We start from the raw sequence: 24,494 nt of genomic DNA on the forward strand, positions 1-24,494 counted from the left end.
CTATATTATATACATGAATTTATCATGTCTGCCGAACCTACCACAACAACAATAGATAGGTTGGACTTTGATCTGGTTGAAACAGGTAGATTTATGGATTATCCGTGGGGTTGAAAGTCTTTTAATGAACTTGCCAAATCCATCAACTACAAGATAAAACCAACTGGACAATACTATAGGATTCAAAGCTTTCCCCTTCCAATGTAAGTTTGGTTCTATGAATGTTGCTCGTATGTTGATGACAAGATTGCTGTCAAGGTTTCTAGTCACATTTCTCGGATTATCAATTGGGTGACTAAGAATGACCATCCTCGGTTTGATTATTTCATGAAAACAATCTTCAAATGTGCAGATAATTCGATATGCATTTTTTTACTATAATTTGTATATCACATTTTGATTATATTGACTTATAATTTTTCATGATTATGCAGATTAAGTCCAGAAATATTGAACCAACAGCAATGAAAATTCAAAGCTTCCAACTTCCTCCACCGATAGACCAATCAATTTCTCAGGCCCCACATATTGAGTATTCTGATCACAATAAAGCTACAGAGCCGGATGATGATTTCCAAAACCCGCGTATTATAACAAGCAGAAAAGGAAAAGAGAAAGTTATTGAATGTTCCTCTCCGATTAGGAATAAAAGCAATCTGTTACAGTTATCTCCCTCAACAAATCTTCAACAAAGGCAATAAGACCTATACACGAAGATCAATGCCGCGCAAAGCCACACGATCACAGTCCATCAATATCAACAGTGTTGAGAAAAACAATGATGTAGGTATGTCACACAACAATAAACATGGAGAGCAGAAAGGTGTACAAGACGGAACATAAATGGGGCAAAGCAAGAAGTCAACATGCATTATCATTTGGCATGATGAATTTGAAGCATTCAAAAAATCGGTAATCAATTATTATATAAATATAAGTTAGTTGCGAAGATTATATACAATTATTAATCAGAAATGCACCTTACTCATATAGGTCAAGGACGATTTCGCTGATTTGAGAAAAATTATTGAAGACAACTTCAAAACAGTGTTCAAAGCCATAAATTCCAAGGAATCAGATGTATAAATTTTAAGTTTTAATTATTTATATACAACATAATATATAATACATTCTAATGAATAAAGTTAGATAATTATTTTCAGGTTAACGTCGTTGATGATGATCAAGAATCACCCGTCGAAAATTTTCATCACCAGCCCACTTACTCTCCACATGAACCCCAAAGTCAATCTAGAAAATTGACAGATTAAGAGGTAATATTTGTATATACTTACACATTAATTCATTTATACGCATACTGAAATGACATTAATTGTATATACATAAATTCAATTTTTTTAATTTTGTAGGTATAAAATAAATATGAACTATATGCTAATATAGCTCAAATTTGGATATTGTATACCAACATCTCACTTATTTGTATATAGAATATATTACAACATATTTTCGTATATTGTGTACATTTTCAGGCTACTGTTGAAGAAGTCATGCAAGAAACGCATGTCACTCATTTTCATCAGTCAAATACCAACTCTTCACAGTTAGGTGCACAAAAACAGTCGATAGGTCATTCAAGTGAATTAAAAGATCATGATGTATTCGTAAATAATTATATACATTTTAAAATTTAGTATATTTTTATATAATCAATTTGTTGGATATTTAAGTTATCTTTTTCTATTAAGATGGGAGATAACTTGAAAGATCTAAACCCGAATTCTGCACTGTTGGATCAAGTTGATTTGGGTGATAATTTGAATGATCTAAGTAGTACTGCCTCACCAGATCAAGTAGTGTTGGATGCTACCGTGGATGCCCAGCAAAATGCCTAAAAGAAAACTGAAAGTAGCTCAAACAGTCAGGTACATAATAACATATACATTGCTGCATCTGATGAGCGTATTGCAGATGCAAAGGAGTCTATTATAATTGCAGCACTTATACAAATGGTACACATGCCTGATTCAAATCAGGAAACATCTGTAACTGAATCACAGGATGAATTATCAAAATATTTTTTTCCAAGCATGAACACACTGCAAAATATTGTATTACAAAAACAAGTTGAAGCTGAAGTAACACCAATGCCAGCTGTTAGGCCTAGACGCCCAGGTCCATTCAACATATCTCCATACATGACTTCATTCGGGTCGGATGCTGATATGCAACAATTATTTATGTTTACATTATCATAAATAACCATATTGTGTGCATGATGTAAATATTTGTATACTGAACTTTTCAGGTAGTTCGTTCCGACAACCAATTGTTTTTTATCTGAAACATCCATTTGTTTCATTGTCTGATAAGGAAGTCTGATTTGTTTTCAAATTTTTGGATATGGATGAAAGAAGACTTACTCGTCAAGCATTACAAAAAGTAACATATTTATTTGTATTATATACAATTATATTTTTAATCGTTTGTTTTGTGTAGTTATTTTGTATTGTTTATATTAGGAACTATGCGGAGGATCGCTACAAGAAAGAAAAGGCAACATTACTACAGTTGTTTAATTTTGGTGTAGCAACAATTGGCAATAAGAATTGGTTCTACAATATCGGATTTGAGCGCCAGTTGATTTAACTTGGTATGTTTCCATTTTTTTTATTAAAAGTGTATAAATTAGATGAAATTGTATAATTTAGAACTTATAATATTATTACTTATTTTATCACAGCACATAGATGTCATATTCTACTACATAAGAAAAAATGTCAAATACTCCAACAGTAGCACATACAAATTCACAAATCTATGTTGCAATTTCAATACTGTTTTTCTAAATGCTTGGAATACATATTATGGAATAAAAAGGTGACCTTTCTAAGGAAGTTTTAGACGAGATGATTATTGATTACATTAATGGATACAAGAAGCCAGCGTATGCACCATGGCACACAGTCGATGATGTATTCATCCCAATTAACTTAGAAGGGAGGTTACATTGGATTCTGATTGTCATATCTTTCAATGATCAATGCATCAAGGTGTACGATTCAATCAACGATTCTCTTCACCACTCATTTGTTGTTAATCACATCAAGAAGTATGCAACTTATCCCGATGTATCTTGTAAAATCTGATTTCTATATGAAGAAAGGTTTGGATGTTGCAAGTCACCATCGATATCAAGGTCATACCGTATACGATTCCTTTGAAATTGTATATTCCCCAACAACCAGCTGGTGGTTTGTAAGTTCAAATTTCATTAATTTTATATTTTATTGAATATAGTTACACTTTAAGTAGTATAATAACATTTGAAGTTTTTTTTGCGTATAATTTTTTACGGATTATGAAGTGTATGTTGCGTCATACGTGGAGTTTTTGAGTGAGAGGAAAGACATTCCAGCAGATTTAGACCCAAAAGAAGTTCGTATTAGATACGGTACATTATTGTGGAATCACGGCATTCAAAAGCTACAAGTTGGAGCTGTCAATGATAGTGAAGCGCCTTTAAAACCAGTCAGGAATCGCACAAAAAACAACAGTACTGAAAGGATTACAATCCAGTAGCTTTTTACCATAGTCGTAACATATTTTTTGTTTAGTTGAAAGTTTAAGTATTTGGTTTAAATTAACAATTTTACGCTACCGTTTGTTTTAACTAACTTGTAATATCATTTTTCTTGTTTTAAGCTATCATCTTAGTGTTATACAAATATATGACACTATATTTTTCTTTTTAATTGCACATATGCATTTGACATTACATCTAAAAATAGATCTAACAATTTCTATCTTAGTGTTATTTTGTATATTGTATTATATAAATAAATATATACATACACAACTTATTTGAATAAAAATTCGTTTTAAAACTCAATGTTTTTTATTCTTACATATATATATGCACTGTTTCTATACAAATTAATGCAACTACTATATTTTAGGCTAATAAGGTTTTACTTTTATAAGATCTAGTTGTTTATTTAACATTTTATCATGTTGAGTATATATATATATATACAAATCGGATTTAGGAATTTGTATTCTTTTAAGTATGTACTATTTGTTTATAAAAAAAGATTTTATTATAGGACAACCAACACACACATTAATATACAACATATAACAAAATTACGACGTAATTTAAGTCATATAATTATACAAAAACCAGGAATTCAATTAAGTCATAAATTACAATATAGATGCATAGAGTTTCAATTCAATTTAATGGAAAAAAAATTCAACCTTAAACATCTTGTGGCTTATTCCTACATGAAAGCCTATTATGACCTGCCATTCCACAAGTGCTACATGTATTTTTCCCCTTAATCCTCGATAACTTTCTTGCTTTTTTTTTAGGCTTACCCTTTGGCTTGCCAGTAGGTCGTTTAAATTTTGGAGGTAATACTTCATCAGCAAGTACGCTATCCGGAATCAGCCATGCTTTTACACCCGGTAAAGGATGTACAGGCATATTATAGGTCTTCAACATTGTCTTTGGTTTGTATAAATCAGAGCAATATTCATCTGGTGGTAGACTCTTCCACTTCAATACGATCCAAGCATGTTCATAAGGTATTTCCTCGTACTGAAATCTTCCACAGGTGCAAGCTTTTCTTTCAGACAGCCTACAAAATATCTTTCATCATCATTAACATTGTGCACATATTCCGTTGACGGTACAACCTGCTCATTTATAAATACAATTAAAAAAATCAATGCATACTAATATATAATATACAATTAAATATTTACACATTACTAATTATACAATTATTCTTAAATATTACTGTCATTCTTGTGCTCATTGCTTCATTCTCTGCTAGTATGTCATGGTATTTTTCAATCAATGATGTAAATGTGCAAGTTGCCTCCTTCTTGTAGTCATGATTCCACCTTCCAAATAATAGTCTTACCTCTTCGAGAAATTCAAAAATAGGCAATTCTCTCGCTGAAACAAGTGCAATATTTATACTCTCATCAATATTTGATGTCATGTGTATCCTCTATGTGCTTGTGCATAACACAGAGTCCATTTCTCATATCCAGCTAACTCCAAATACTCTTTGACTCTTATATCTTCCTTTTCTATAGTATCCATTAACATATCAAATTCATTCTTTGTGCAAGCTTTTGCCATTGTATAGAATACACCAGATAACTTCTCATGAGATTTTCTAAATTTTTTCTGAACATTATTCCGTAAGTGTCACATACACGCATAGTGTGGTACATTAGTGTATACATTTGTAACAGCCTTTATAATGCTCTCATTTCTATCAACACAACACACATGTTACTCCTCTCACCGTATGCTTCATTAAGTTGCTCAAAAACCAAGTTCAGGCAGCATCGTTTTCTGAATCAATAATATCATACGCAAGTGGAAATATATGTCCTACAACAATATCAATATACAATTTATTTTTAATGACGAAATCGTATATTTAAATGTACATATACAAAGATTCATGTATATACATATACATTATTTTATATATATACCTGCGCCATCTGTAGTGCTTGCTGCAACAAATGTCCCATTATATGGACCTCTCAGATGACTACCATCCACCACGACTACTGGTCTACAATGATTGAATCCTTATATAAATGTATTCAATGCAACAAATAGATACAAGAACTCATTATGTATACTATTTTTCATACGTATATGAGACCCCAGGTAAGTGATATCCATCATATACAAATACGCAGGTAACTTTGCATATGACCCAGTTGGTGTACCCCTTAAAGATTTCAACGCTTTCTTCCTGGCTATCCAAGCCAACATATAGTTAACATCAACTCCAAGATCAATCTTCACATCTTTTTTTATATCAACTGGTGTATATTTACGCTTATGATCTACAAATTTATGTTTCACAACCCCTCCAATTAAATTGCTAGTTACATGTCTTTGAGAATAAACTCTATCTTTTAAAGGACATGTATGCTTTCTGTTGAATGCTCGAATTCTGAACATTCCAGATTTGTTGATATTAGAGGCCTTCATTAACCATTCACATCCCTTAGAATAACATTTCAGAGTATAATTGCATGATATTTTTCATCACATTTAATCAATTCATAAAGTATATAAATTTATTTTACACTATGCAATAAAAATATTTATACATTTTAAAAGACGCTATTTGAGAGCCACACTACCTTATTGAACCTAGCAGTTTTATACTGAAATCTCTCTTTAATCGCATATCTTTTCATGACTGCTTTCAAAATTGATCTGTCCTTGTATACTTGATCAACCTCAACATGCTTGTTAGATTCATCTGAAATCACCCCAGTTGTATCAATCGATACAAATTCAACATTTATTTCCTCCTATTCAACAACAATCATACCATGACAATCATTTTCTGCAACAGTTGCCAACACCCCCATCTATCCATATGATAGACCTTGACACCGAGAAATCTGTCTATCACATGAATCCAAAATAGTTATACAAATAGGAAACTTGTTAAAATCAATGTTGGCCTTTTTAAGCATTACGTACACCCTGACACCCATGTCATTGTGTATAACCATTCGTTTATTGCTTTCTTCAACCTTGTACTCAATCTTCAAAGTCTTATTATTCATATCAACACCAATCTGTGTGACAATAATAATATAAAACTCAAGAAACGTTGATTGTTCCTTAAAAACTACTCTCTCTATAGTATAATCAATGTACCTATTTGTATTGTCCCATTTTTCTGAATGCATAACCAAAATAGCCAATGAGGCCATTATCCGTACAACTTCAAACAAAATTTTATTTCAAATCATTCACAAAATATCATATATACAATTTATACAACACTATTATACAATCAGATTAATAATTTTTAAACTGATCTTCTTTTTAATATACAAATACTACATCAAAAAAGTATATAATTGTATCATATGAATTTTCTTCTTTAAATTTTTTTATATTTTTGAAATCAGTTTTCAAAAGCAAAACACTTACGTTATGGCTATATACAATTATCAACAACGATTACCTGTATTTGATTACATTGATCTTCTTTATAATATACAAATACTACATCAACAAAAAGTATATAATTGTATCCTACGAAATTTCTTCTTAAAAAATTTATAGATTTTTGAAACCAGTTTTCAAAAGAAAAACACTTACGATATGGCTGTATACAATTATCACCACAATAACGAACGCACATACATCAAAATTTATAAATCCAATAGAACATTGTATAATTATTGCAATAATAAACATGAATTTTAATCCAATGAACGATTACTTTTATTCGATTATAAAGAAAAACAAAAAAATTGATGAACTGTTGTTTCATAAACAGCAAAACAAATTTATCTTGTGTTTCAATTGTTGTATACTTCTTATTTTTTTTGAAAAAAAAATTGAATTTGCACGTTTACCTTAAATTACGGACGTTTACTTTAAATTATAGAATCATCTAAATTTATTGTTAGCATATTTAACTCTTCAGTTACAAACCATTTTTTAAAATAAAATTGTATAAATAAAAAACAAAAGAAACCTATATACAAAATTAAAAAAACCTAAAATAACTAAACTATACCCATAGAATATAATTAGGTAAACTATACCCATATAATGTTATTTAATCAATTAAGTTTGTCATATATGAAATTTTCCCATAAAAAATGAAAGTTATTCCTTTCATACAATTCACTTCATCTTCTTCCTCTCTCCCATGTCTTTTAGTTTCTCCTAATTTCTCTCCACAAAATTAGTTTGAATTTAAAATCTTCCCCACTACGCTCTCAATCGTGCCGAAAATTTTTTTAAGGACCACCAAAAAATCTGTCTAAATCAATGTATTCTTTTAATTTTCAGATCCAAATTTTAAAATGACCCAATTCGAATGGATAAAATTATCAAAAAGTCAAATACATTAGGCGAATCTAGTTCAACAAAGAAGAGGAAAACAAAAGCAATTAATTCTATCAGTGATCAGTCAAAATTATCTGAAGACATTGTTCCTCGCTTAATAGAATTGAATGGATCTTAAGAACGTAATATATATGTACAAACAATAATTATTGAGTTCTATTGTATGATTCTATACTAAGCCTTTTGTATATATGTAGTAATACTTTCTTAGATTTATTATGTTTATTTGTTTGTTTTTCCAGATTTGTATAATTTTTTTATTATTTGTAGTATACACCGTTATCATGCATATGAATTTCCTTTATACATATGTTGTATAAAAGTTAATTGTATATATATAAAATTTGTTTGTATATAATTTCTTGTTTGTATATGTATCATAGTTACGCATAACAAGACTTGTCTGTATAATTTCTTGAAGTATATATGTGATAATTTTGTTTATATATAATTATTATGTTTTAGTTTTTAGTTTGTTTATACACAATCTATAAATTTTGTACAAAAGACACTGTACATACAAGTAGCAGTAGATATTAGCATTTGTTTGTATATAATTTGTTGTTTGTATATTTTCCATAATTATGCATAATAATACATGTCTGTATAATCTCTTTAAGTATATATATGTAGTAATTTTGACTATAATCAATTACTATGTTTTAGTTTGTTTATACAGATACAAAGGAGTCCCAACTAATGAAGAAGTCATAGAAGAAAAGAAATTCTATTAAAATATAATGTGCGTGAGTTTAGCGAATTTTCTTCTTTTTTGTGACATAATTTAGCGCATTCTTATTTATTTATTTTTAAAAATTAAATTGTATATAAATTGGCAAGGTTATCAAAATATAAGGAGCAAAAGATCACAACAAAAAAGAACATATACTTATACAAATTATAGCCAAGTCAATTTATTATACAGATTTCAAATATATACTTATACAAAATATATCTACATATATAAAATTACATCCACATACAAATATTAAATTGACAAGCCTAATATAATAGGAATATACTTATACATATTGTATATAATATACAAACTAAATTATCACAACAAAACACGAACCTGCACTGAATTAATATGCAAGTTCACAAAGATTGAACCACAAAATATAAAATTATACAAAAAAAATTAAATCATATACATATTCCACATATATACATATACATAATAGAGTATATGTATATATAAACTACAACTACAAATAAATATATAGTTGACAAGCATAACATAAAAGACATATACAAATTGTACACGATATACTATTTTTTGTATATGTATAGCGAAATATACATATTTATGTTTGCTATGCAGCGCAATTATACAAACTTTGCTATAACATACAAATATAAATTTTGTATTTGCTATACGTGAAAGTTGTTTTGAGGGGGGGGGGGGGGAGGGGATAGTGGTGTATAAAATGTAAAATAAATTAAATTCTTATTCTTATTCTTAAAATAACAAACTCAAATTCTTATTCTTCATTTTTACGGTATAAATTTTTGGTTTTATGTGTTTTGTTCGGAAAAGAAAAAATATTTATTCTCTATGTTTTTGAGTCTTTTTTTTTAGAATCACAACTTAATTTTTGAGAAAATCAAGAAAAACTTTTCTTCCAATTTGACTAAAACAAAAAATCAAATTAAAAGATTTTTAATGGGGTTCAAGGATTCATATTAACGTCTTAGGAAGGTTTGAAAGCACCTAAGCCATCAGCTTACTTGCAGTTATCCGACAACTAATTTATTTGGCTAAAAGTTTACTTATTGCAATTCGTTAAAAATCCTTGAAATATCGACTTACTTGTCTAAGTGAGTTTTGACTTGTAAAACTTATTTTATGATTATTAAGACTTTGGTTGATTTTTAAGATGAGTTATTAAAACCAAGTATAGTGCCTTGCGGAGGATTTGCAAATTTTCTAACCTTAAAACTATCGACAATCAATCAACAAATAAATGTGGGAAAGTAAAAGAGAGAGATGTGGGGTCCAAAGTCGGGTTCTGTCCGCCTGGATCGGCATTTGGACCCCTTTTTTGGATTTTTGATCCATTTGTTTTTATACCTGTCCTAAACTAATCATTCAATAATAGTAAATACATAAAAAAAAATTATAACAAGGGCTTAGGCCCAAAAATAACAAAATACAAATGAAACTTTGGCCCAATCTTTCAATTTTTTCCTATCTCCTTTGATTCTTCCAACTCCGGAATATGTACTCCGAGTTTTTATAGGTTGACACTCGAGGAAAGAAATAAGTTGGGCCTCCACGGCCCTCTCTCTGAAAGCGAAAGAAGAGATAGGAATCCAAGGGACTCGGGGGTGTCACATGCAACCAAATGATGGTAAGAAATAGTATGCAAATAATGACACCTCAACACAACATTTTTTTAAAAAAAAAACAATACGAAGGGAAGAAACATAATTAAACAACTTGAAATGAGCAAAGCAAGCGAATTAAGGTTAAGCAACATATATAGCAAAATAGTTGGCAGTGACTGTAAGTGGAAGTCGTGTTGCGAGTAATGGAGCCAAAATTCGTATTGATGCGGATTATTTTTTTTATTTTTTTATTTTCAATCAGAAAAAGGGAATTAGCATTCCAAACCCCAACCTTTGAGGAAACAGAGAAATCTTTCAGTCATTAGCAGAAAAGAAGAAAGAAAAACAAAGTGACATAACAGAGACGAGAATAGATTCGGTATGCTAAAGGAAATGGCAAATATGACATGTAATTGTCAAGTTCCGAGATTCCTAGGCACATGTATGTACGAATACTAGTGAAAAAACTAAAGGGAGATGACCCAAGTCATGGCAAAATTGGAATCAAATTTGAAGCTAACAATAAGCCTCTTACTCATTTGAGAGAAAATGATCAACTAATCAGCATGAATGAAGAAATCCTAAACCTCCAAGCACTGAACTAGTTCCACAATTCCAAATGATGAAATCGAGATTTTAATTATTTTTCAAACATGAAAAAACTTAAGAGAGCTACTCTTATATGAAAAGATACATATAATTGTAACGGAAATTAAAGCAAGACAGGTAACCATGAACCAACATCAAAATAAAACTTGAGAAGCAAGAGCATTCGTAGTGCTTAACACGGAATACAGTTTGTTAAACATGATTGGGACCTGGTAACAGGAATAAAATCTAGTGTTAACGAATCAACCTATATATTTAGAGTTAGTGAAAAACTTACAAGATAATAAAATTGCAAGATTACAATTGAAAATAAAATGAAGAAAGTAATATCTTCAGGCTGAGCCGCGGATATGTCGCTCTCTTTAAGGAGATTCAAGCCCACTGCAGCAAATATTTTCACCGGTCCAGCGGTAGTCCTCTTTGACTTGTCCCCTCCAGGATACAACAACCTTCACAAAGTATAACTCAACAATTCTGGACAAGAGTTGAGTCCAAAGCTCCACAAAAAAGAACACCTCCCTTCAACTAATAAGAACTCTCTTTTAGACTAACTCTTTCACTCTTTGTTTTCTCATATGAATTGTGTGTCTCTAAAACAAAATGAAGACTACCACTATTTATACTACAAGAAGTTTCCCTAGCAATGAATAGAAAGATAATGGAGGTAGTAAATAGTGAAGATAATGGCCTTAGGAGTTTCATAGGTTATAATAGGAGTTACATAAGTTACAATAGGGGTTACATAGGTTACAATAGGAGTTACATATGTTACATAAGTTACAAAGAGTAATGGAGGTATTAAGAATGAAATAAAGTAATGGACAACTAATGCTAATGGATGATGTAGAAGTCATCCATTCCAATGTTCATTCTTATAACTCCAAAATAAAGCAATTTAATATGTTAAATATTAATATTAAAATGCTAATAACCTAACAATCCCCCACTCATTTTAATATTTAGATAAGAGAGTATATCAGTTGAAGGAAGACTACTATGCATAATGAAGGTGTGCTCTGCATTGAACCTCCACTTAGTGAAACAGTAGCATTTACTCCAGAGTCGTAGTGGTCTCAGACTTGAATTATGACTGCTTCAGGGAAATAAAATATCACTGCTCACACATAATAATCAAGGTGTTGACATGAGCTTTAACAGCCAGCACGTTATGGTCATGTGCTATCCCGGTTTCATGAGTGCATTTGAGAATAAGCCCCATTCTTATAGGAAGCGAACTACTTCCACACATCACATAGGTGAAATCTGTCGAGAGTGCTCCTGTAAGATTAACACTCCACCCATACGGGCTACAGATATTCATTAAGAGTTTTTATCAACTCAACCTTCACAAACTATAGGAAACAATGCACTCACATCATAGGGAGGGAAAAAATAGTGTATTTTTCATAACAAGTCATCATATGATTAGTTTTTCCCTTTGAACCTGGTTATAGGATCTCTATTCCCCAGGTTGAGTTTCCTCATATATGACTGAAGGATTTGTAGGCTTCAATCCTATCCCCCTCGATGTGCTCCAGACCTTTTCTCTTGTTAAGACCTTCGTAAGAGGATCTGCAAGATTATCACAAGATTTGACATACTCAACATTAATGGTACCATTTGTCAAATACGATCTTACATTACTGCATTTCCTCCTCATAGGTCTGGATTTACCGTTGTAATAATGGTTATGAACTCTACCAATTGCAGCGGTGCTATCAGAATGAATTAAAATAGGAGGAATTGGTTTTTCAAAATAAGAAATTTGAAACAATAAATCTCTTAACCAATTCGCTTCCTCACTAGCTGAAGCTAAAGCAATTAGTTCAGCCTCCATGGTAGAGTTAGCAATTATAGTTTGCTTTTTTGATCTCCAACAAACAGCACCACCACCTAAAGTAAAGAAATAACCAGTGGTAGAACAGGATCACCTGACAAAGTGTTCCAATCCGCATCATAAAAGCCTTCAAGTACAGCAGGATATTTTTTATTGAACAAACCACAATTTTTTGTTCCAATCAAATATCTCATAACTCTTGTTATAGCATGTCAATGTTCATTACCTGGCTTGCTTGTAAACCTGCTAAGTACTTCTACTGCATATGCAATATCAAGCCTAGTGCAATCAGTCACATATCTCAAACTTCTGATTATACTAGCATATTCCTTTTGATTTATTACATCATTTTCACTTTCAACGGGAAATAAGTGAACACTTGAATCAAAAGGAGTAGCAACATGCTTGCAATCATGAAAGTTATATTTTTTTCAAAATTTTCTCAACATAATGTGACTGGTCAAGGAAAATCCCCTCACATGTTCTTGTTATTTTTATACCAAGAATAAAATTTGCCTCACCAAGATCTTTCATATCAAAATGGCTTCTAATAACATTTTTAGCTTCATTAATAACATTCATGTTAGAGCCAAATATCAACAAATCATCAACATATAGGCAAATAATCACAAGAGAATTATTCCAAGACTTATGATATATGCACTTATCACACTCATTTGTTTTAAAACCATTTTCAATCATGCAGGAATCAAACTTTTCATGTCATTGCTTTGGTGCCTTTTTCAAGCCATATAGGATTTAGTAAGTTTACATACTTTGCTTTCTTTGTCTGCTTCAACAAAACACTCAGGTTGGTCCATATAAATTTCTTCATTTAGGTCTCCATTTAGAAAAACAGTTTTTACATCCATTTGATGAATTTGCAAATCAAAAATTGCAGTCATAGCAACTAAAAGTCTAATGGATGTAATTCTTGTTACCAGAGAAAAAGTATCAAAAAATTCTAGGCCTTCTAGTTGTTTAAAACCTTTTGCAACTAGCCTAGCTTTGTATTTGTCAATAGATCCATCCGGTTTCAACTTTTTCCTTAAGACCCATTTACAACCAATTGTTTTATAACCCGGTGGTAAATCAACTAACTTCCAAGTTTTATTAGAAATTAGAGATTCAATATCATCATTTACAGCCTCTTTCCAAAAAATAGAATCATGTGAAGATAATGTTTCTTTCAAAGTTAGAGGGTCATTTTCAACATTAAACACATAAAAATCAGGACCAAAATCTTTTTCTACTCTAGCTCTTTTACTTCTTCTTAACTCAAAATCAACAACTTCTTTATTTTTCAAAGTTGAAGTAGAAGAACTAGGTAGTGACAAAATATTTTGTTCAATCCTTTGACCCCCACTATTTTTAGTATCAAAAGAAAATTTATTTTCATGAAAAATAGCATCACCAGATTCTATTACAATATTATCTTCAAGATTAAAAAATCTATAGGCTGTACTATTTGAAGCATAACCAAGAAAAGCACAAGTAGTAACTTTCTTACCCAACTTTGTAATCTTGGGATCCATTAGCCTCACAAAGACTAGACAACCCCAAACTCTTAGATATCTCAAACATGGCTTGTAACCTTTCCACAATTCAAAATGTGTCAATTTAGACTTTTTATGAGGCACACGATTCAACACATAACAAGCAGTTAAGATAGCTTCACCCCAAAAATTTAAAAGTGCATGTGATTCAATAAGCATGGCGTTAGTCAATTCAACCAAAGTTCTATTTTTTCTTTCTGCTACTCCATTAGACGAAGGAGAGTAAGGAGGAGTAGTTTCATGAATTATTCCCAATGATCTAACAAAAGAATTAAACTCATTTGATTCATATTCACGGCCTCTATCACTTCTAATTCTTTTTATTTTTCTTCCAAACTGATTTTCAACCTCATTGAGATAAGTTTTAAAATTTTCAAAAGCATCACTTTTATTTTTCATCGAGTAAACATATGTAAACTTAGAAAAATCATCAATGAAAGTGAAAATATCTATTACCTCCACAAGTTAGAATTCCACCAAGTTCACAAATATCAGTATGAACTACTTCTAACAAATCAGTTTTTCTTTCAACTTGAAAATGAGGCCTTTTTTAGTGATCTTGGCTTTACTACAAGCCTCACACTTTTCAAAATTCTTTTTAACCATTGGGATTAATCCTAAACTATTCATGATTCCAACATAACAATCATTAATATGACACAAACGAGCATGCCAAAAATTAGTAGAAGAAAGCATATAAACAGAAGTAGAAGTTTTATTCATTTCAACATTCAACTTAAACATCCCATCACATGCATACCCCTTCCCCACAAAAATACCTTTCTTCACTATTACATATTGATCAGATTCAATAATCTGTTTAAAGCCTGCTTTATTAAGAAGAAAACTAGACATCAAATTTTTTCTCATAGAAGGAGTATAAAGTACATTTTTCAATGTTAATATCCTTCCAGAAGTAAAACACAATTCAACATCTCCCTTTCCAAGCACTTGAGTAGTGTGAGCATCACCAAGCATGATGGTTTTGGGCTCCTCAAAATGAGTATATTCTTTAAACCAGTCTTTGTCATAACAGACATGACGGTTTGCACCAGAATCAGCCCACCATCCATCAACATTCTCAACCATGTTTATGTAGGTAATCACCGCCACAAAAAGTTCTTCGGTAATGTTTGCCTGAGTTAGGACCACGTTTTTGGAATCTGCAAAATCGAGCAATATGCCCACTCTTGCCACAAACAAAACATGGTCCCTTTTCTTGAACTTGTTGATTTTGTGCTTGGTGATTTTCACCATTATTTTTCTTGGGAGGTCTACCATTATTTTTCTTGAATTTTTTCTTCTTAGGCTTTAAAGAAGTATTTTTGTGAGTTTCAGAAGTAGCATTATTCGAAGTAATTAAATTTACCTTCGATGTGATGTTGTTCTTTTCTGTTTGTAAAAGTGCATCTTGGCCTCTTGCTTCTTCTTCCATGCGGATTTTCATTATCAAAGTTTCAAGAGAGGTTTCCTTTTGTTTGTGGCGCATAGTTTTTTGAAATTCCTTCCAAGAAGGTGGAAGTTTATCCACTATGCCACAAACAATAAGGTTATCTCCAATTTTAACCTCTTCGGACCTAAGCTCTCCAACAATCATGATGAAGTCTTGAGCTTGATCTACCACTGATTTGTTGTCCACCATTTGGAAACGAAAAAATCTACTTGCTGCATATTTTTTCGCTCCAGCCTCTTCGGTGTCATACTTACTCTGCAATGTCTTCCAAATTTTCTTTGCACTAGAGTAAGTTCTATCATAATAATCATAAAAATTATTAGATAGACAATTAAGAAGATAATACCGACACTTATAGGAATCACCATCGTACTTTTCCACTCTCTCTAGATGAGAAATAGTTTCATCATCATTCATAGTGGTGATGTCTTCTTTATTTGGATTCTTCTCGGTTAAAACATAATAAACATTGAGAAGACTTAAGTAGAAAAGGACTTTACCCTTCCATCTTTTGAAATGGTTACCATTGAACCGAAATGGCTTGTTAAGATCTCCCATCTTGACATCCGCGGTTTTTTCAATTGTAGCCATCTTTGAATCTCCTTAAAATTGTTAGTGAAAAACTTACAAGATAATAAAATTGCAAGATTACAATTGAAAATAAAATGAAAAAAGTAATATCTTCAAGCTGAGGCGCGGATATCTCGCTCTCTTTAAGGAGATCCAAGCCCACTGCAGCAAATGTTTTCACCGGTCCAGCAGTAGTCCTCTTTGACTTGTCCCCTCCAGGATACAACAACTTGTCCCCTCCAGGATACAACAACCTTCACAAAGTATAATTCAACAACTCTGAACAAGAGTTGAGTCTAAAGCTCCACAAAAAAGAACACCTCCCTTCAACCAATAAGAACTTTCTTTTAGACTAACTCTTTCACTCTTTGTTTTCTCATATGAATTGTGTGTCTCTAAAACCAAATGAAGACTACCACTATTTATACTACAAGAATTCTTCCTAGCAATGAATAGAAAGATAATGGATGTAGTAAATAGTGAAGATAATGGCCTTAGGAGTTTCATAGGTTACATAAGTTACAATAGGAATTACATAGGTTACAATAGAAGTTACATAGATTACATATGTTACAATAGGAGTTACATATGTTAAATAGGTTACAAAGTGTAATGGAAGTATTAAGAATGAAATAAAGCGATGAATAACCAATACTAATGGATGATGTAGAAGTCATTCATTTCAATGTTCATTCTTATAACTTCAAAATAAAGCAATTTAATATGTTAAATATTAATATTAAAATGTTAATAACCTAACATTTGGAAGTAACATCAAGAGCAGACGAAGAAATCTTTTCGGCACTCATACACAACACATCAAGATACCAAAGATTACAATGACATACAAGGCTTCCGGAGCATTCAGAGGCAACATCAGAAATATATTATATACGAAATACGTTGAAGGAACAAGTGTTACTATGACAATTTTTGACAGAAAAATCAAGTTAGCAGCATGCTTTGAAAAACACTGACACAAAAGAGAAACTTGTGAGATCATTATTTGCAATAATAACATTAAAGTTGATAGACAGATAGGCAAGCAATAGATAAAAACATGCGACTCCATATTGAATGGCTTCCGAATTTCTAAGGAAACCTCCAGCAGAAATTTCAAACGGCTACTTCCTCGGAAACTTGAACTGAAGAAATTTTTGTTTCACTTCTTGGATACTGTAGTAAATTATACTCATTTCTTCAGCGAGAAAAGTTTTCAACCTCAAAAGACCCCCTCTATTTCTCCCGATATATATATATATAAATTTTCAAAGCTGCCTCCCAAAAGAAAAATCCCCCTCTTCAAAAAGAAGCCAAGTCTAAATATATATGAGAAAATATCTCGGGTTCAAAAGGGAGGGAAAACGATGAAAAAATTTCAAATTCGAAATTCTAAATCCCTGAGGGATATGGTTCAACTAGTTGTACCTAGTACCAAGCTCAACGGATGAAGAAGGAGAACCGTTCGATTTCGGAACAAGGAGGGGATCGCTCCACCTGGCACTGTTTCCGTACGAACCATCAGGGATAAAGAGGAAGACGACAACGAGTACTGAGTACTGGGTTGTACTCGTTCTTCACTGTGAGTTTGTCAATTTGTCGCGTGAGGAGACGCAATTGCTGCTCTGTTTTGGGGCGTCCTCTGGCGTGGGGAGTAGCGAGGTTCTCTTTTGAGGGAAAACAAATGGGCTGGGTCGGGTCTAGGATGAAGGAGAGTTGGAGTGGGCTGGAGGAGAAAATAGGTTGGGCTGGGAACAGTCATCTTGAAGGGAAAATGGGTCTCTTGGAGGGGGTTCGGCCTGAGATTGGTTTGGGTCACTGGAAATCGACTTTAGTTAATTAACGAACTTTCTAAATTTTAATAGGAAAAAAAAACTCAATTTTGAACTAAGGACTCGAAATAGAAGATACTGATTTAATCAAATTAATTTAGTGAAGCGTCAAGTAAAAAGACGATTTTCAAATATTTTATAAAATAAATTAATGATATAATGACATATATATATATATATATATAATTTAAAAATTATGAAAAATCGACTAAAGCTACTTTAAAATGACTTCAGAATTATTTTAAACTTTGTGAAGTCAAATATTTTAACTTGTTTGGAATTTGGGAAACTCGATGATTAATTTATATCGTGGGGTTCAAAAGTAGGCTTAAACATTACGTTTTATACACTACCTCCCCGTCTCAATTTATGTGATATATTTTGAATTTCAAAATTCAAACAAGTATATTTTTGGCCACTCCATAAATTTTTTATATATATTTTAAATATTTTGAATTGTCAATAATTGTGACTTATAATACTTTTTACATAGTTTACAAATATGTTAAATTTTATTTTTAAAAAATTGAAGATTTCATGCGCAAATTCCTAATCAAACTTAAACTGTTTTTACTCTCAAAAAATAAATTTAACACATAAATTGAGACAAAGAAAGTATTTTTTTTATATTTTAATTTGTAATTTGTATAATAACATTTTTATCTGTATAACTTAAGTATATAGGACGAAAATATATGTATTAGTATTTGTATATACATTTTCTCTCACTTTATACAAATACAAATACATTTTATATACTTTACACCGAAATGTATAACATGGCGAGTTGTGTATCGAATCACATGGCAAAAAATGGGGATCTTTGTTGCAAATTATAATTAAAATAAACTATGGCTGTGACATTTAATTTGAATTAATAGTTTGTTATTTCATACAATTTTCTCAAATTATAAACAAGTCAAGACGACTAACTAGTAGTGAACTGAAAATTTGAAGGGAAAATTACATGGGGATGACAAATATCCTTATGTAATTCGTTAATAAGGGTATATTTTAATTCATTTACAGTCAGTAAGTACAGTTTCAAATTTTTGGCCATAATTTATGCAACCCACTGCCTATTTGTATACAGGATAAAAATCATCATCCAAAGATTTATATATAATTTTATTCAAAATCAAATTTATCTCTATTATTCTCATTCCATATCTTTCTCCTAAATTTATTCTTCCCTTCTAATTTAAATTTCGATTGAGAAAATTTTGACCTTCTCCCTCCGATGTTCTTCCACTTTTCGCAAGTAACCGCCAAATTCATGGCTTTCAATATTTTTTTTCTTTGATTCCTTCTTCAACAATTGTATGTGTAGTATGATTGTTAGTTTTTTCGTATATTTTTTTAAAAAATCTTTATTACTTATCAGAGTACAAGTCTTTCAAAATCAGAATGGATGATTCCACTCTATCTATGAGGATTACGAGAGGTATGTCATTGTATGTCAATGTTGTTGATAATTCACCTTCATTTCAATTGGGTTAATTCAGGATTTTGGGGTCAATGTAGGGTTTATGGCAAAACATAAACAAGTTCAAGTTGAACAATCTATTGAAGAATTGAGATCCATGAAAAAAAATGACTCAATGGCAATTCATAAAGTCATCAACAACGTGAAATCTTGCGACATTAAGATTGTTGAAGGTGGAAGTAAGAGAAAAATCATAAACATTGATTCAGAGGAGATTGAAACTGTCTCATCAGAACTAGACAAAACTAAAGAATATCGGGAACATCAGGTAGTATAATTTATATACAAATTATAAAGTTATGTATATAGTGGGCTGTATATTAAGGTAATATATACAAAGTATTATGAGACAATTCTTAATTGTATATTATATTAGTTGTATACCAATTACTAAAGTTAGGTATATAGTGACTTGTATATTAAGGTAACATGTACAAAGTCTTATGAGGCAATAGCTATTTGTATACAATTATTTAATTTTGTATAAAATAAATTTGGTAAAATCACTCTATTATACATATACAAAATTATAAAACATTGTACAAATTCGTCGATATATACAAAAAATTATGAATATAATAAAATATTGTATATATAAACGTTACACACTAAAATATACAATAGATTTGAAGCTTACTATATATATACAATTAACAAATGAATATTATACAATCAGTTTAATCATTAATATTTTTTTTTAAAAAAAAAACATGAAATCACAGTGCACATATAATTATGTAAAATATACCCCTATACCCATTGAATGTAATTTCATAAAATCTGTTTGCCATATATGAAATTTTCCCAAATTTGAATACTTAAAGTTTAACGTAGGCCAAAGTCCGATTTCCTGTTCGCTTGAACCAGCCAATTGGGCCTTTCTGCTACTGATTTGGGCTTTGGCCCAATTCCCATTTTGTATATCTTTTATGTATCACTGTATATGTTTATTATTTTTCCTGTATATTGCATGTATAAATAATGTACTTAAGACACTGTCAATGAATAAATAAGTTTCCTCACGACTATCAGTTACATTTTTTGATATGATATCAGATCTTCTTATTTCAACATCACTTGTAGCTTCAACTTCAATGGTAGCTGTAGTATCTTCTTCTCTTATCAATTTGTTTCTTTTATTTCCGTGAACTTTAATTTCGGTTACTCTCTTCTATTTTCTTGTACTCGTTCATCAAATTCTGAATTTAAACTTGATATAGTTAAATAAAGGATCACACGGAATAAAAAAAAGCGCTAGATTTTCTATTGATAGATATCTTAATTAAAAGACTCACACACACATATACTTGAAGATACATCTAACATTGCTTGTTCATTGTCATTTTCATCATCACAATACACATGTTTAACGATAGGGACCACATTCTCAAAATTTGATTCATTATAATAGTCATAAATGTCTATTGTGTTCCCATTATTTTAACAATAGAGCAATGTCTACTTAACAAATAGGGTCTTTAGTTAGTTCTATCAATTTTTTTAAAGTCTTTCTTGCTAAATAATTGATGGTGTAAAATGACTTTTGTTAAAGTAACTTGTCTACATATACCGAAAGGTGAAAGCAACTCCCAAATCATTAATTTTATCTTCCATTTGGTATTTTCTCTGTTTTATTTTATTTGGTTTCAATGTTAACAAATAAATATTTTTAAAAACATTCACAAATTAGATGTTTTTTTATTTTTAGAATTCAATAACTACACCAATATATTTGAATTTAGAGTTTTAAAATATAACTCTAACTAGAATTTTGTATGTCAAGGTTAACAGAGTTCAAGTGATATAAAACAAAGGGCGCACTTTGTCTTTCATATTAATTCTCAAAATTTTTGATAGTTAATTTGATTAATTCTTATAACTAAATTAAATACTAAAAATTAAAATTGAAATACTAAAAAATAATATAAATTGAAATATTGTCTATTGCACGGGAACCGATTCTAAGATTCTTTTTTTTCTTTGCAATATTTTTGTGTAAAAGCTTTCTCCGTTATTTTATAAAAAAAAATAATGATGATAATCAAACGTTAATGAATTTTAATATGCAAATGTCAAGTAGTTTCTCATAAAGAAAATATCATTTGAAAGTGACAAATATTTCAAAACAAAGTAGATATTATGAAATTGAACATGGTCAGAAATGATCCAAACTAAAGAAATAGTCATTTCCTAATAAACCGACAAGTAGCACCTTCTTCGCATCGATAACAACTTCCACTCCTCACAGACTATATATATATATAACACCTAAACTTTTGCCTCTTTTAGGACAAAATAGAATAGTAACTTGTTAGGGCGATAATGGCTAGCCAAAGATTTGCTCGTCCAATTTTTGACAATCCTTTTGTTAAGATTCAAGAATTACCAGGTAACACAGTTAAACGTAACTCTGAATCCCTCAAACAAGCCAATTGTGATCCAAAAGGCACATCCTTAGTCGTAACAAGGGATGTTGATCTTGACACAACAAAAAACACTTGGCTTCGACTATACGTCCCAAGACGTTTAACAAAAAATCCAAATCCTAAGAAATTGCCACTGATTATGTACTATCACGGTGGAGGCTTTGTTTATTTCCATGCCAATACTTTTATATTCGATGTCTTTTGCCAGGCACTTGCTGAAAGAGTTGGTGCTATGGTGATTTCACTTGAATATCGTCTAGCCCCTGAACATCGACTTCCTGCTGCTTATGATGATGCTATGGATGGCTTAGAATGGCTTAAGAATACCAAGGATGAATGGGTTTGTAATTATGCTGATTTGACTAAAGTTTTTCTTGGTGGAACTAGTTCTGGAGGAAATATAGCTTATAATGCAGGTATGTATTTCAAAGTTAATTTTGGGAAAATGCACGAGTATCCTGAACTTATATTTTGTAATTTTATAAATCTTTTGTCTTACGTGACACACACTGTGACTCCACACAATTGAGGCACGTGGATGCCACCTAACTTGAAAAAAAAGTTTACAAAATTACAAAAGAAAATAAGTTCAAGGGTAATAGGACTATGGGATTTTGGTCATAATTTCATTTTTTGTGTTTAGTTTTCGGTTGTATTTTGAAGTGTCAAATTACCCTATCAATATTTTTACAAAGATGGTTCATATGAAAAGTGAACGTGAATAAGTTAACCCTGGGATCATTAAATTAATGAGGAATTACATTGAATTGAGTGTATGCAGGTCTACGTGCGGCAGGTATGGCAAAAGAGCTAGAGCCAATAAAGATCAAAGGTTTACTATTACATCATCCATTTTTCAGCGGTAAAAACAGAACAGAATCAGAGGAAAAGCAGAAAGATGATCAACTACTCCCACTTGTTGCAGTAGACAAAATGTTCGATTTATGTTTACCAAAAGGAGTAGATCATGATCATGAATACTGCAATCCATGTGCTAATGGAGGATCAAAACATTTAGATGAGATGAAAGAATTAGGATGGAAGGTGTTTGTTAGTGGTGTATGTGAAGATCCACTCGTTGATGCTGCTCGTGCATGTGTAAGGTTGATGGAACAAAAAGGTATAAAAGTATTCAAGTTTTTTAGAGATGGATATCATGCTATGGAAGTCTTTGATCAATCAATGGCTGCTGCTTTATATGATGCTGCTAAAGATTTCGTGTATGCTGCTAGTAGAACTTAATGTTTTAAGTATTTAATTTTGTGCAAATAAGACAGCACCCCCATCTACTCCATATGTTATTATCAAATTGCTCTTAACAATAAGTTGTTCTATTTTTCTGATGGACAGTTAATCACTAGAACGATCTTATGGGGAGTAGCTAGAGCCGCTTGTCATTTTGTTCAATTCAATATTTCTTTCGTTTCAAAATAAGTTATATATTTAGCCGATGTCTTCTATTAATTTAGTAAATATAGTGAAATAAGAAGTAGCTCTTTAAATTATTTTTTTTATCATTTACTAAGATTCATTTAATAAAATAAAGATAAATGGTTGTCTTGAGCACCATTTATGTTGAAACAAAATAAAACTTGAATGAACCATTTATTTTTTCAAAAAATGGAGGGAGTATCCTATAAAATAAAGTGCCGCTTTAATAAGTTAAAAGAAAGTCCAAACAACTTATGTGCTCAACTTTTATCGTACAGTCAAATTAAATCAAATAGTTTAAAAAATCATTTTGTAATTTGATTTAATTAGTTTGGTGTTGGACAAAAAAAAACTGATCATTCTTAGTTTGGTTTAATATTCAAAGAAAAAAAGTCAAATAGAATCCAAATCAAATCGACATAATATAAATGTTGTTATAAATTCATTGTTTTATGTGGATGATCCATTAGTTATCCAACAATTAATTGTATTCATGTATAAGTGTTTCCAAGGTGATAATCTTTCAAGGTGATAAGAACCTTAAAGAGATAACTATGTATCTATTAATGTGGTGACATTTGGAAGTGATATCTCAACACTATAAATAGAGATATCACTCACCATTTGATATGCATATGAGACTAAAATACACTTGAATAGAAGAAAAATTCCTCTTCTTGTATCTACTACTCTTGCCTTCTTCTTCTTATTATAATATTTTGAGCTTTCTTTATAATACGTTATCAGCACGAGACTCTAGCCAATTGAGATTGGGTTTTATTTTTTCTTTAACTCATGTTTTGGTTGATCTCTTTATGAGAAACAAGGTATTTATATGCATAAAATCAGGTATATATTTGCTAACATATTTTTATGATTTAAAATACGATAGTATTCCACCACTAACAATTATCAGGAACCAAAGGCATATACAACTATTGATTGAATATGATATGCTATACAAAACTTCTTAAATGGAAGAAGGTATATATAAAATTTTAATAGCATGAGTTTGAATATTATTTTGATTGCTTTGAAAGACTAAAAGGATAAGTCATGTTATACTTCGCTCTATTAT

The 24,494-nt window shown here is 30.8% G+C and overlaps 2 protein-coding genes across 2 annotated transcripts; one reads left to right on the plus strand and one right to left on the minus strand.

The window, feature by feature from the left end:
* Positions 1-4,222: 4,222 nt before the first annotated feature.
* LOC138349307 (uncharacterized) lies at positions 4,223-5,116 on the minus strand. The gene is made up of 2 exons (XM_069299628.1): positions 5,004-5,116; positions 4,223-4,604 (listed from the first exon to the last, which is right to left on the minus strand). Exons 1-2 carry the CDS (start codon positions 5,114-5,116, stop codon positions 4,223-4,225), a joined length of 495 nt encoding a protein of 164 aa, XP_069155729.1.
* Positions 5,117-21,691: 16,575 nt separating this feature from the next.
* LOC101244774 (probable carboxylesterase 120) lies at positions 21,692-23,431 on the plus strand. The gene is made up of 2 exons (XM_004240700.5): positions 21,692-22,401; positions 22,767-23,431. The coding sequence occupies exons 1-2, from the start codon at positions 21,882-21,884 to the stop codon at positions 23,225-23,227; spliced, it is 981 nt and encodes a 326-aa protein (XP_004240748.1). The 5' UTR covers positions 21,692-21,881; the 3' UTR covers positions 23,228-23,431.
* The last annotated feature ends 1,063 nt before the right edge of the window (positions 23,432-24,494 follow it).

Source organism: Solanum lycopersicum, chromosome 6 (assembly GCF_036512215.1).
Source record: "Solanum lycopersicum chromosome 6, SLM_r2.1".
Taxonomy (NCBI): Eukaryota; Viridiplantae; Streptophyta; class Magnoliopsida; order Solanales; family Solanaceae; genus Solanum; species Solanum lycopersicum.

Excerpts from the sequence above, each read along its gene's own strand:
- LOC138349307 (XM_069299628.1), bottom strand. The coding sequence starts at position 5,116 with ATGGCAAAAGCTTGCACAAAGAATGAATTTGATATGTTAATGGATACT. Across the intron at positions 4,605-5,003 it reads GGATATGAGAAATGGACTCT|GCTGTCTGAAAGAAAAGCTT; the intron begins GTGTTATGCACA and ends GATATTTTGTAG.
- LOC101244774 (XM_004240700.5), top strand. The coding sequence starts at position 21,882 with ATGGCTAGCCAAAGATTTGCTCGTCCAATTTTTGACAATCCTTTTGTT. Across the intron at positions 22,402-22,766 it reads AAATATAGCTTATAATGCAG|GTCTACGTGCGGCAGGTATG; the intron begins GTATGTATTTCA and ends GAGTGTATGCAG.